Source organism: Microcaecilia unicolor, chromosome 1 (assembly GCF_901765095.1).
Source record: "Microcaecilia unicolor chromosome 1, aMicUni1.1, whole genome shotgun sequence".
Taxonomy (NCBI): Eukaryota; Metazoa; Chordata; class Amphibia; order Gymnophiona; family Siphonopidae; genus Microcaecilia; species Microcaecilia unicolor.
Window position 1 is genome coordinate 763,077,096 of NC_044031.1, and position 13,625 is coordinate 763,090,720.

General features: G+C 47.7%; 1 protein-coding gene across 1 annotated transcript in view; it reads right to left on the minus strand.

The window, feature by feature from the left end:
- Positions 1–13,625, minus strand: part of IGDCC4 (immunoglobulin superfamily DCC subclass member 4) — a 144,268-nt gene that overhangs the window by 38,905 nt on the left and 91,738 nt on the right. The window contains exons 10-13 of the mRNA XM_030189779.1: positions 9,579–9,752; positions 9,207–9,440; positions 6,947–7,130; positions 6,640–6,767 (exon numbers count right to left, since the gene is read on the minus strand). Of these exons, the coding sequence (XP_030045639.1) occupies positions 6,640–6,767; positions 6,947–7,130; positions 9,207–9,440; positions 9,579–9,752 (720 nt within the window). The remainder of the gene's footprint in view (positions 1–6,639; positions 6,768–6,946; positions 7,131–9,206; positions 9,441–9,578; positions 9,753–13,625) is intronic.

Below are 13,625 nucleotides of genomic sequence, written 5' to 3' on the forward strand. Positions count from 1 at the left end.
CAAGTTGTAACAAATTGTATTTCCATGATTCATAATGTATTGTAAGCCACACTGAGCCCGCAAAGAGGTGGGAAAATGTGGGATACAAATGCAATAAATAAATAAATAAATATGTGTATTAATAAATGGGAGTCCCTATTGGGTTCTACATATGAACCAGAAACTTGGAAAAAGATATTCAAACGACTACTGTCATTTTCTGTGGCTACCCCTTTATTGGAAAATGCGTATAAAAGGCTGTACCAATGGTATATGACTCCCAGTCGGTTGTCCCGTATGTTTAAAATGGGAAGGGCAAGTTGCTGGCGTAATTGTGGGGCGGAAGGAACATTTTGGCATGTATGGTGGGACTGTCCGATGATACAGCAGTTCTGGCAGGACTTACAGATGAGACTGCAGAATGGCTTGGGAGCTGAGGTTACACTAACTCCTGGGCTATGCTTGTTGAATATCCCGCCGAGGGAAGGATGTGGCTTACGTCATGGGCCCTTATCATACATTGTAACTGCAGCCAGGATTCTAATTGCAAGACATTGGAAGCAATCGGCGAGTCCCACCGTGGATCAAGTATTGACTAAAGTGGACTATTGCTGTCTGATGGACAAACTTACAGCCCTACGGCGAGGGGGCCTGGTGAGATTTTCAAAAACATGGTCTTCCTATGTGGAATGGCGAGGTTTAACAGGGTGACATATGTACAATGAGGATACTCTGTTGCAGGGGGAGCCTGATGTATACCTGAGATGCCTAGAAGGGGGGGAGGGGGCAGGGCCGTGCCTAGGGTCTCCGGCGCCCCCCTGCAGTTGGCCCCGCCGGCGCGCCCCCCCCCCCCCCGAAAACGATCGCTACACTACCCGCCCTCTTCTCCCCAGATCCTTTTCCTTTTTGTTTAAATTTACCTCTCCGGCGCGCGGCAGCGTAGCGTTAGTGAGAAGGAGGCGGCGCTCCCCCACCCCGACGTGTCTTCTTCCCTTCGCTCAGTGTCCCGCCTTCTTCTGATGTCATTTCAGAAGAAGGCGGAACCGAGCGAAAAGAAGAGACTGACACATCGGGGCGGGGGAGCGCCGCCTCCTCACTAACGCTACGCTGCCACGCGCCGGAGAGGTAAATTTAAACAAAAAGGAAAAGGATCTGGGGAGAAGAGGGCGAGGTAAGCATGGTGCGGTGGGGCACCCCCCAGAGGATGGCGCCCTCCTGCCATGCTTACCTCACTTACCGTGTCGGCACGGCCCTGGGAGGGGGGGGTGGAGGGATGTTGTTGATATATATATGAGAAAGTTCTGCGATAAATATATTCAGCTATGTGGATGTTATGTAAAGAAAAAGTTAATAAAAAGATTTTTTTTTAAATGTTGTCAAGGGAAGTGGATTTAAAACTGGTCCATTTCCCGCTAGACTGAATCCTGAGATTGTTGATGACATCTTATTCATCCACGGATTAAAAAGTCGTAACAGTGCTTCATAGGGCATATTTCTCCCCTCTAGGGCATACAGAATGGGTTGTATTTGGTACCCCTGGGCATTTTAACAGGGTGGATTGGGATTCCTTGGGGTAGTAGAAGTCAGCTGTTGTTGGGGTTGGAAGGGTAGAGGGTGGTGGGGGTGGGGGTGGGAGGGTTATTATAGCTGCTCGTTGTTATTATTGTTTTCTATTTGTAATTTATACACAACAGTTGCACAGCACATTGTTCCTTTTTATACTTTAATAAAAACATTTAAATATAAAATCATAAGTGTTTGAGCCTTCTGCAGATGAGAGCAGAGTCCGCAGGGACAGGGCAGGGATGGAGACAGAACCTGCGGCAACGGGGTGGGAAACAGAGACAAACTTTGTCCCCGCGTCATTCTGTACTCAAGACTTCAGTCAGTAGGCAAAAAGGTTTACTCTGAACCTTTCAGATGTTCCTTGTGCACGAGGGATTTGGATTTTTGGATTTCATCACTTGCCTTCCCAGACCCAAGCTGAAGGCAAGTTACAGTTTCAGTTCCAGTAGGTAGACCCCCTCCACTGTGGACTTTTAATCTAAGTTTGTCTCCATACAATGGAGAGAGAAGTGAGTTGCACAAGGAGAGACTTTTTGGCCAGTCTTGGATTTCTGCCAACCTTATCATGGTGCATTATGGGTCCTGCTGCAATAATTTCAACGGATAGAATCTGTTCTGCCCCCATATTCATGAAGACAGGGTACGTTGTTATGTATATTTAGTATGAGTATTATCTGTATTCAATTGCATTGTCTGTGTAATAGCACTGTGTACTGGGGCTTCCCCCCTCATTGTAGTTTGCAGAAACCTGTGACTGACTCCTTGCGAGCTTTCCCTATTGGCTCTCAGGTCTGAGCTAGGGCCAGCCATCCCTCTCTGTCCCTGCGGGCTGTGTCCTGTGTGACAGTCTGAGAGCCCAGTCTTCCTAGAATGCCTTTGTGATCATGCCTTTCCTTTGGGATGCCTTCCTAGCAGTTGTTCTAGGAGCTGATCCCTCCTTAATCTACTGTAATCCCTTCACAATTTTTCAGCATCTCCCCAAGTCATTCCCCTTTATTTTCCCCAAGTTTCTCCCCCTTGTTCTCCTTTGAGTGTTACAGCTTTTCCTCTCAGCTGGGCTGAGGTTCTGGCCATCTTCTTGCCTCTGAGGTGGCTAGATACAGACTCTACGTGCAGAAGGCAACAATTCTGTCCAAGCAACTGAACTGTAAATTGGATTTTCTTTGTTTTTCTGAGTACTACAATAAAGAAGATTTGCTTAAGAATTGAGAGTCTGCTGGTAGAGCTTCTACTTGGAGATGGTTTAGCTGGCTGTTTAAGCTACACTACACTTTGCCTAGAACAGCACAGAATCATGGTCTACAAATATTACACTGCTTTGGGCGTTAAGTTTAAAAGCAGGACTGGCCAAAAAGTCTCCCTTCTGGAATGGGTAACTTGGTAGCTCTGCATCTGTTCATTTGTAGGGTTACCATATGGCTCCAGAAAAAGGAGGACGGATTGAGCCAGCCGGGTTTTACTTCCATTGCTTTCCATTGAAAGCAATGGAAGTAAAACCCGGCTGGCGCAATTGCTTTCCATTGAAAGCAATGGAAGTAAAACCCGGCTGGCTCAATCCGTCCTCCTTTTTCTGGAGCCATATGGTAACCCTATTCATTTGCCAAGCACAGGTAGAGGGACAATGTTTATCAGACTGGAGGCCAGCAGTCAAGCAGAAAGACTGATGAGTGAAGGACTCAAGAAAGAATCCAGGAACCTTGTGGCCAGTCTGCTCATAATGAGCCTAGGAAGGGACTTCTGGGCAGTCCGGAGATGTGGACTCCTTTCCCAGCTTCTCTGATTTTTTTTATTTAAAGATGCACACTCATAACCACCGAACACAGAGATACCGAGTTACCCAGTTCCAGGATGGAGATTGTAGGGCAGTCCTGGATTTCTGACCACCCCATCCTGGTGCATTATGGGACTTGCAGCACTGGTTTCAATTGGCAGAATCAGGCACTAAAAATCCCACAATGCCTTGGAATCAGCGGCATTACCTACCTCAGATGCCACCCAGGGTGGAGCACCTCCCTCCTCTGAGCAAGGGGGTGCGTGACGTAGCTGCCAACTCTGCCGGCCCCCTGCCCAGGAACAGGAAATTGACATCAGAGGGGGCAAGGGACCTGCTCCATGCACCCCCTTGCCGACCACCCCACTGTCCACTCTTGGTACGCTAGAGCTTGGAATGTAAATTCAAAACCAGGCCTGGCCAAAAGGGCTCCAGCCTGGAACCGAGTGACTTGACATCTCTGGTTTCAAACATTTACTTTACATTACATTTGCGACATCCCTTTCCCACCACAAAGGTGTCATCGAAACACTGATATTTATCTTTGTATTTTCCAATGTATGACTGATTACACCTGAACTTTGGATCTGCACCCAGATGCCCCTTCTGTAGCAGGCTTCTCAACCCAGTCCTCAGGGCACACCCAGCTAGTCGGGTTTTCAGGCAATCCACAATGAATATGCATGAGAGAGATTTGCATACTAAGGAGGCAGTCCATGCAAATCTCTCTGATGCATATTACTTGTGGATATTCTGAAAAGCAGACTGGCCTTTCTGTGCCCTGAGGACTGGGTTGAGAATCACTTTATCTGACTTTTAATTACACATAAAAAGGCATTTACAATGTATTTTTTTAATTCAAATACTACTTTATTTATTTTATTACATTTGTACCCTGCACTTTCCCACTCATGGCAGGCTCAATGCGGCTTACATGGGGCAATGGAGGGTTAAGTGACTTGCCCAGAGTCACAAGGAGCTGCCTGTGCCTGAAGTGGGAATCAAACTCAGTTCCTCAGGACCAAAGTCCACCACCCTAACCACTAGGCCACTCCTCCACTGTTGCTACTATTGGAGATTCTACATGGAATGTTGCTATTCCACTAGAGAAGTCGGCCCTTGCAGATCACCAATGTGGCCACGCAGGCTTCTGCTTCCATGAGTCTGACGTCCTGCACGTACGTGCAGGACGTCAGACTCACAGAAACAGAAGCCTGCGCAGCCTTCTACATGGAATGTTGCTAGTGGAATAGCAACATTCCATGTAGAATCTCCAATAGTATCTATTTTATTTATGTTACATTTGTACCCTGCGCTTTCCCACTCATAGCAGGCTCAATGCGGCTTACATGGGGCAATGGAGGGTTAAGTGACTTGCCCAGAGTCACAAGGCGCTGCCTGTGCCTGAAGTGGGAATCGAACTCAGTTCCTCAGTTCCCCAGGACCAAAGTCCACCACCCTAACCACTAGGCCACTCCTCCACTGTTGCTACTATTTGAGATTCTACATGGAATGTTGCTATTCCACTAGCAACATTCCATGTAGAAGTCGGCCCTTGCAGATCACCAATGTGGCCACGCAGGCTTCTACATGGAATGTTGCTAGTGGAATAGCAACATTCCATGTAGAATCTCAAAGAGTAGCAACAGTCCATGTACAATCTCCAATAGTATCTATTTTATTTTTGTTACATTTGTACCCCGCGCTTTCCCACTCATGGCAGGCTCAATGCGGCTTACTTATTCCACTAGCAACATTCCATATAGAAGTCGGCTCTTGCAGATCACCAATGTGGCTGCGCAGGCTTCTGCGAGTCTGACGTGCTGCGGACGTCAGACTCACAGAAACAGAAGCATGGAATGTTGCTAGTGGAATAGCAACATTCCATGTAGAATCTCCAATAGTATCTATTTTATTTTTGTTACATTTGTACCCTGCGCTTTCCCCAATCATGGCAGGCTCATTGCGGCTTACTTGGGGCAATGGAGGGTTAAGTGACTTGCCCAGAGTCACAAGGAGCTGCCTGTGCCTGCAGTGGGAATCGAACCCAGTTCCCCAGGACCAAAGTCCACCACCCTAACCACTAGGCCACTCCTCCACTTATCTCTGATCAAAGGGTAAAGTGCGGGAGGATTATCCTGAGCATGCGCTCAGGCACAATCCTCCCGCACTTGTGTGAGAGGTCTGGTCTGTCAGAAGCCCAGACCTGTCAAACACTGGGGCTGGAGGTCAATGGGACCACCAGACCCCAAGTACCCTTACCCCGAGCCAAGCGACACGGGGGCTGGAGGTCCGGTGAACGTCCGGTCCCTGACCCCTAGCATCCCTCAAATAGAACCTTGGTGGCCCAGTGGGCCGAGAGTCAAACCCCCACAGTCCCCTGACCCCCCCTCTGACATAGGTTCAAGGGGGCTGGAGATCCAGTGGGTCTGCAGTCACCCTAATCCCCCATGGCAACCCCTCACATGCAGCCCTGGTGGCCCAGTGAGCCGCGAGTCAATTCCTCCCTCCCCCCCCCCCCCCCGACCTGGTGGTCTAGTGGCCCTTCCCCACCCCCTACTTTCATTGGAGGAGGGAGGTGGCCTCCCTCCCCTTCCATCGGCGCCACCTTGAAAATGGCGGTGCCCAGCCCTGCCCAGGGCGTCCTGGGATGCGCTCGGCGGAGCTCACAACATATAAGGGACTCATTTTGTACCTGGGGCCATAGACTTTCCCAGAGTCGCCAGGAGCTGCAGTGGGAATTGAACCAGGCCTACTCTTCCACTGTAGGTGGCAAGGAAAGCTCTCTTGAGCTGCAAGCACACAGGCCACCAGGGGACCCACCACAAGAAAAAGCCTTGCTATTATTTGAACTGAAAATCATTTAAGGAATCTGATTTCATTCATTAGGTGGCTGAATCTCCATCCCTGGAGGCTTTTGTGAGGGATGAATTGGACTCCTCAGGCCTCTCCTAGCTTGACCTTTCCAGGACTTAAGGTAAGGAAATGTTCACAGCTATATGTATAGGTAAAACAGTGCTTTTCCTAAGGAAATGGGTTATCTGCAAACAGTCCTCCCAGAGTTATGCAACAGGGCTCATGCTTTTTCCCACACCATGCGGAGGTTGACCTGGGACCAGAAATAGAGACGTAAGCGTCCATAAGAAGTTTTAGCTTGGGGAGTGTGTTGGAAACTGGCACAAAGTCCATCGTAGGAATGTACCCACACATTTTGCAACTATGGGGGGAGGGGTAATACTTGCCCCCAAATTTCACAGCAATCTCTGAATGCACCACTTCTGTGCTAGGAGTGGACTAGTCCCCTCCCCCGTCATTTTACTTACGGTCCGGAAGGGTGAATCTCTCCACTGTGCTCCCGAAGGGTCCCTCAATCCCGACACCGTCGGATCGAACTGCAAATTCGTACTTTGTGTAAGGTTTCAAGCCACCAATGAGAAGAGCTTCCTCCGTGCTATCAAAAGAAAGCATTCCATCAGGGGGGGGGCCTCATTTGCTCCCTCCCTCCCCCCCAGCGTTGGTGATTCTGACGGGGCCATACATCTGCTAGGGTTCTGGAAGCCCAGTTTTATTCCCACAGACTGGTACTCAGGAGAACCTTCGCTAGCCCTCCACATGCCGACGCATTATTACCTGGCGTAGTAAGTCACCAGTGAAGTGTTTTTCATCCCCCGGGGGCTGCAGCGCACGGTATAACTGGAGATCTTTGTGCTGCTCAAGCCTGGCTTCTTCCACCTTAACCACACGGAGGTTGAGCTGTTTGGCTCAACGTGGACATGGGTGGGAGGCAGAGGGAGCTCTTTCTTCACCTGGGGGTCTACAATACAAGAGCAGAAAGAGGGGTTGGATCCTTACATGGGGCAGAGAGCAGTGACTGTGGCCAAATCCAGTGGTAGTTAGTGGTGGTGGAGATTTAGGTACGTTCGTGTTGATTCGGATGTGTTTCTAGTTGGTAGGTCAATCATTAACAGACTGGATTTGAAATCTATCCTGAAAGCTGCTGTATTTGGTTTTCAGTGGGGTGAAATTGTCCACCGCTTCTGGCTGCAGTTTTGCACGTTTCTTACCTCCAGAGGGTGAACTATGGTAAATTGAAATAAAAGACTAAGCTCTTTGGGGATGGAACCCTCCTTAGCGACATCAGCTGCATAACTTGTGGGGGTAATTTTATGAAGATTCTTCACACATGAAAGAGGGTTTTCCAAAACCAAGGGGTCCTTTTACTAAGGTGCACTGAAAAAATGGCTTGCAGTAGTGTAGGAGCGGGTTTTGGGCGTGCGTCGATCAGTTTTTCAGCGCGCCTGTAAAAAAAGGCCTTTTTTAAAGAAAATTTTGCCAAAAATGGACATGTGGCAAAATCAAAATTGCCGTGTGTCCATTTTGGGTCTGCGACCTTACCGCCAGCCATTGACCTAGCTGTAAAGTCTCACACGCTAACCGGGTGGTAATGACCTACGCCCGTCAAACGCCACTTGGCACGCCTCCGATATGCGCATCTGAAAGTTATTCAGCCACGCGTATCGGACTCGCACTAAAAATGAAATTAGCACACGAGCGGGGCGGCAAGTCCATTTTGGTGCGCGTTGGGCCCCTGAATGACTCCATCTGCATTCCTGGGAACATTGTTTGGCTGAGGGGAGATATGATAGAGGTCTATAAAATAATGAGTGGAGTTGAACGGGTAGATGTAAAGCGTCTGTTCACGCTTTCCAAAAATACTAGGACTAGGGGGCATGCGATGAAGCTACAATGTAGTAAATTTAAAACGAATTGGAGAAAAGTTTTCTTCACTCAACGTGTAATTAAACTCTGGAATTCGTTGCCAGAGAATGTGGCAGTGGCGTAGCAAGGGGGGCTGCCACTCGGGGCGGTTCGCCGTTGCACCCCCCCCCCCCCCGGGTGCAGCATGATGATCCCCCCCCTCGGCACATCAACACCCCTCCAGCCGACCCAGTGCCTACCCTCCTCAACTTCGTCCAACCAGCTCCTGCACCCTACCTTTAAAGAAATCTCAGAAGCCGTGGTGTGGCGAGGCGCAGCACCTTGCGCCTGCATGTAAAAGAAGTGTGGATCGTCTCATTGGGCCTTCCCTCACTCTGTCTGTCCTGGAATTGCGGAAATAGGAAGTTGCGTCAGCGGAGGGCGGGACAGACAGAGTGAGGGAAGGCCCGATGAAACGATCCACACTTCTTTTACATGCAGGTGCGAGGCGCTGCGCCTCACCTCGGCTTCCGAGATTTCTTTAAAGGTAGGGTGCGGGAGCTAGTTGGACGGAGCTGAAGGTAGGCACTGGGTCTGGGGGTGTTGATGCGCCGAGGGGGGGTGTCATCGTGCTGCACCCGGGGCGGGGAGCTGGCAGGGAGCACGCCCCTTGAGCTGACACCTGGGCGGACTGCCTCCCCCGCTCCCCCTTGCTACGCCACTGGAATGTGGTAAAGGCGGTTAGCTTAGCAGAGTTTTAAAAAGGTTTTGGTTGGCTTCCTAAAGGAAAAGTCCATAGACTGTTATTAAATGGACTTGGGGAAAATCCACTATTTCTGGGATAAGCAGTATAAAATGTATTGTACTGTTTTTGGGATCTTGCCAGGTATTTGTGACCTGGATTGGCCACTGTTGGAAACAGGATGCTGGGCTTGATGGACCTTTGGTCTTTCCCAGTATGGCAATACTTATATACTTATGTACTAGCAGCATTGCAATGTACGGGCATATTTCAGGAAAACACATTTACAGGTGGAATTCTGTGCACTGGAATGTGCAGGCTATGCCTTCCGTTCTAAAACAGGTGAGCACCCTGTTACAAAATCAGAAAACCATTCTTAGATTGCAGGAGGCAGCGGGGACCAGAACTCGGGATTATGGGGAGACTGCCTCTCCCACACATATTACTGACCTAATCCAGTTATTTCAAACTCTTTTTTTTTCTTCTTTATCTTTCTGGGGCCCACACCCCAACTTCCATTTCTGTTAGTCTCGGCCAGGCTCTGGTTGGCTGGTCCCTCGTTGCCCCCTTTCCGGTGATAGAGCTTGTACCCAGATATCTTGGTATGGTTAGCCGGCGGCTGCCACATCACCAAAAGCGACTCCATCCGTGCTTTGACCTTCAAGTCAGTAGGCGCCAACGGAACTAGGAAAAGAAGCCAAAATCAAACATAGCTCTATTGTAATCCAAACAGCTAAATTCCTGACCCCATTACTGGAGTCTCCCCTGCCCCTCGGAACTGTGCTTCTGCATCGTCCCTCCCTTGCTGTGAAGGCTCCATACCATGTGTTTGGTTCTTCCTGTTGGGGGTGCGATGTTGGGTCCATTCAGAAGGAGTGCCGTACCCCACCGCAGTGCCGGCTGCGATTCGCACCTTGTACTCCTGGTGGGCCTGAAGGGATCGCAGCATCACTTGTGTTTGATTTGCTGGAAGTTCTACGGTGGAGATCTGGCCTGCTGTGAGGAAGAGGGTAGAGGGAAAGGAGAGGTAAGCCAGTGACCGGTCTTGGTGACAAGCTACAGATACATGTCCTGTGATCCCTGTAGGGAATGTATGAGGCATGTGTGTACTTCTAAGAAAGCTACACGTGTCTTATGATTCATGTGGGGAATGCATGATGCATGTGCGCAGTTCTAAGAAAGCTACACGTATGTGTCTTATGATTCATGTGGGGAATGCATGATACCTGTGTGCAGTTCTAAGAAAGCTACACATATGTGTCTTACGATTCATGTGGGGAATGCGTGTGCACAGTTCTAAGAAAGCTACACGTATGTGTCTTATGATTCATGTGGGGAATGCGTGTGCGCAGTTCTAAGAAAGCTACACGTATGTGTCTTATGATTCATGTGGGGAATGCATGATACCTGTGTGCAGTTCTAAGAAAGCTACACTTGTCTTATGATTCATGTGGGGAATGCATGATGTGTGTGCACATTTCTAAGAAAGCTACACGTATGTGTCTTATGATTCATGTGGGGAATGCGTGTGTGCAGTTCTAAGAAAGCTACACGTATGTGTCTTATGATTCATGTGGGGAATGCGTGTGCGCAGTTATAAGAAAGCTACACGTATGTGTCTTATGATTCATGTGGGGAATGCATGATGTGTGTGCACAGTTCTAAGCTACACGCATGTGTTCTGTGATCCCTGTGGAGAATGCATGATGCGTGTGCTCAGTTCTAAGAAAGCTACAAGTATTTGTCTTATGATTCATGTGGGGAATGCGTGTGTGCAGTTCTAAGAAAGCTACACGTATGTGTCTTATGATTCATGTGGGGAATGCATGATGCATGTGCATAGTTCTAAGAAAGCTACACATATGTCTTATGATTCATGTGGGGAATGCATGATACCTGTGTGCAGTTCTAAGAAAGCTACACGTGTCTTATGATTCATGTGGGGAATGCATGATGCGTGTGCGCATTTCTAAGAAAGCTACACGTATGTGTCTTATGATTCATGTGAGGAATGCGTGTGCGCAGTTCTAAGAAAGCTACATGTATGTGTCTTATGATTCATGTGGAGAATGCATGATGCGTGTGCGCAGTTCTAAGAAAGCTACACGTGTCTTATGATTCATGTGGGGAATGCATGATGCATGTGCACATTTCTAAGAAAGCTACACGTATGTGTCTTATGATTCATGTGGGGAATGCGTGTGCGCAGTTCTAAGAAAGCTACACGTATGTGTCTTATGATTCATGTGGGGAATGCATGATGCGTGTGCACAGTTCTAAGCTACACGCATGTGTTCTGTGATCCCTGTGGAGAATGCATGATGCGTGTGCGCAGTTCTAAGAAAGCTACACGTGTCTTATGATTCATGTGGGGAATGCATGATGCGTGTGCGCATTTCTAAGAAAGCTACACGTATGTGTCTTATGATTCATGTGAGGAATGCGTGTGCGCAGTTCTAAGAAAGCTACATGTATGTGTCTTATGATTCATGTGGAGAATGCATGATGCGTGTGCGCAGTTCTAAGAAAGCTACACGTGTCTTATGATTCATGTGGGGAATGCATGATGCATGTGCACATTTCTAAGAAAGCTACACGTATGTGTCTTATGATTCATGTGGGGAATGCGTGTGCGCAGTTCTAAGAAAGCTACACGTATGTGTCTTATGATTCATGTGGGGAATGCATGATGCGTGTGCACAGTTCTAAGCTACACGCATGTGTTCTGTGATCCCTGTGGAGAATGCATGATGCGTGTGCTCAGTTCTAAGAAAGCTACAAGTATGTGTCTTATGATTCATGTGGGGAATGCATGATGCGTGTGCGCAGTTCTAAGCTACACGCATGTGTTCTGTGATCCCTGTGGAGAATGCATGATGCATGTGCATAGTTCTAAGAAAGCTACACATATGTCTTATGATTCATGTGGGGAATGCATGATACCTGTGTGCAGTTCTAAGAAAGCTACACGTATGTGTCTTATGATTCGTGTGGGGAATGCATGATGCATGTGCGCAGTTCTAAGCTACACGTATGTGTTCTGTGATCCCTGTGGAGAATGCATGATGCGTGTGCGCAGTTCTAAGAAAGCTACACGTATGTGTCTTATGATTCATGTGGGGAATGCATGATGCGTGTGCGCATTTCTAAGAAAGCTACACGTATGTGTCTTATGATTCATGTGGGGAATGCATGTGCGCAGTTCTAAGAAAGCTACACGTATGTGTCTTATGATTCATGTGAGGAATGCGTGTGCGCAGTTCTAAGAAAGCTACATGTATGTGTCTTATGATTCATGTGGGGAATGCATGATACCTGTGTGCAGTTCTAAGAAAGCTACACGTATGTGTCTTATGATTCATGTGAGGAATGCGTGTGCGCAGTTCTAAGAATGCTACACGTATGTGTCTTATGATTCATGTGGGGAATGCATGATACCTGTGTGCAGTTCTAAGAAAGCTACACCTATGTATCTTATGATCCGTGTGGGGAATGCATGAGGTGTGTACAGTTCTAAGAAAATGTGACACTGTCCAGCTAAACATAACCTGCTTGCCTTTACCCAGAATCCTCCATGTTACGCTGTTTCAGACTATAAGCTAACACGCATGAATACAAGTAGAACTTTTTTTATTTGTACTCTGTCAAGCACATTTATTTTGACACGTGTAATGATGTCAGTTTAGGAAAGAAAATCATCCTGACCTTCCTAATCCATAAACCTCTACAGTAACCGAGACTGAATTACATTGGACCCAATATTCAAAAGGGCTTAACCAGGCAGGACAGGCTCCTCCTGCCCATTCAAACCATGCTGAGAGGGTGGACAGAAGATATTCAGTGGCGTTTAAGTGGGCAGCACTGATGAATATCTCTTCTGACCATGCAGCACTTTCTGGGCAATGCCAGGGCAGCCTGGAAGTCATGCAGCCACCGACAATATTCAATGCTGGACAATAAGTACATAAGTATTGCCATACTGGGACAGATCAAAGGCCCATGAAGCCCAGCTTCCTGTTTCCAACAGTGGCCAATCCAGGTCACAAGTACCTGGCAAGATCCCAAAACAGTACAATACATTTTATGCTGGAGTGGAGGAGTAGCCTAGTGGTTAGTGCAGTGGACTTTGATCCTGGGGAACTGAGTTCAATTCCCACTGCAGCTTCTTGTGACTCTGGGCAAGTCACTTAACCCTCCACTGCCCCAGGTACAAAATAAGTACCTGAATATATGTAAACCACTTTGAATGTAGTTGCAAAAACCTCAGAAAGGCGGTATATCAAGTCCCATTTCCCTTATCCCAGAAATAAGCAGTGTATTTTCCCAAGTTCATTTTAATAATGGTCTATGGACTTTTCCTTTAGGAAGCTGTCCAAACCTTTTTAAACCCCGCTAAGCTAACCGCCTTTACCACATTCTCTGGCAACAAATTCTAGAGTTTAATTACATGTTGAGTGAAGAAACATTTTCTCTGATTCATTTTAAATTTACTACTTTGCAGCTTCATCGCATGCCCCCTAGTCCTAGTATTTTTGGAAAAAGTAAATAAACGATTCACATTTACCCATTCCACTCCACTCATTATTTTATAAACCTCTATCATATCTCCTCCCAGCCGTCTTTCTCCAAGCTGAAGAGCCCTAGCCAATTCAGCCTTTCCTCACAGGGAAGTCGTCCCATCCCCTTTATCATTTTCGTTGCCCTTCTCTGTACCTTTTCTAATTCCACTCTATCTTTTTTGAGATGCGATGACCAGAATTGAACACAATATATGTAAATAGCAGCCCTATCTGCCAGGTTTCGCTATGCAGGAGTGGCACAGAATATCAGCTGTAGCCACGTAACTTCCAGGTATTACTGCTCAACCGT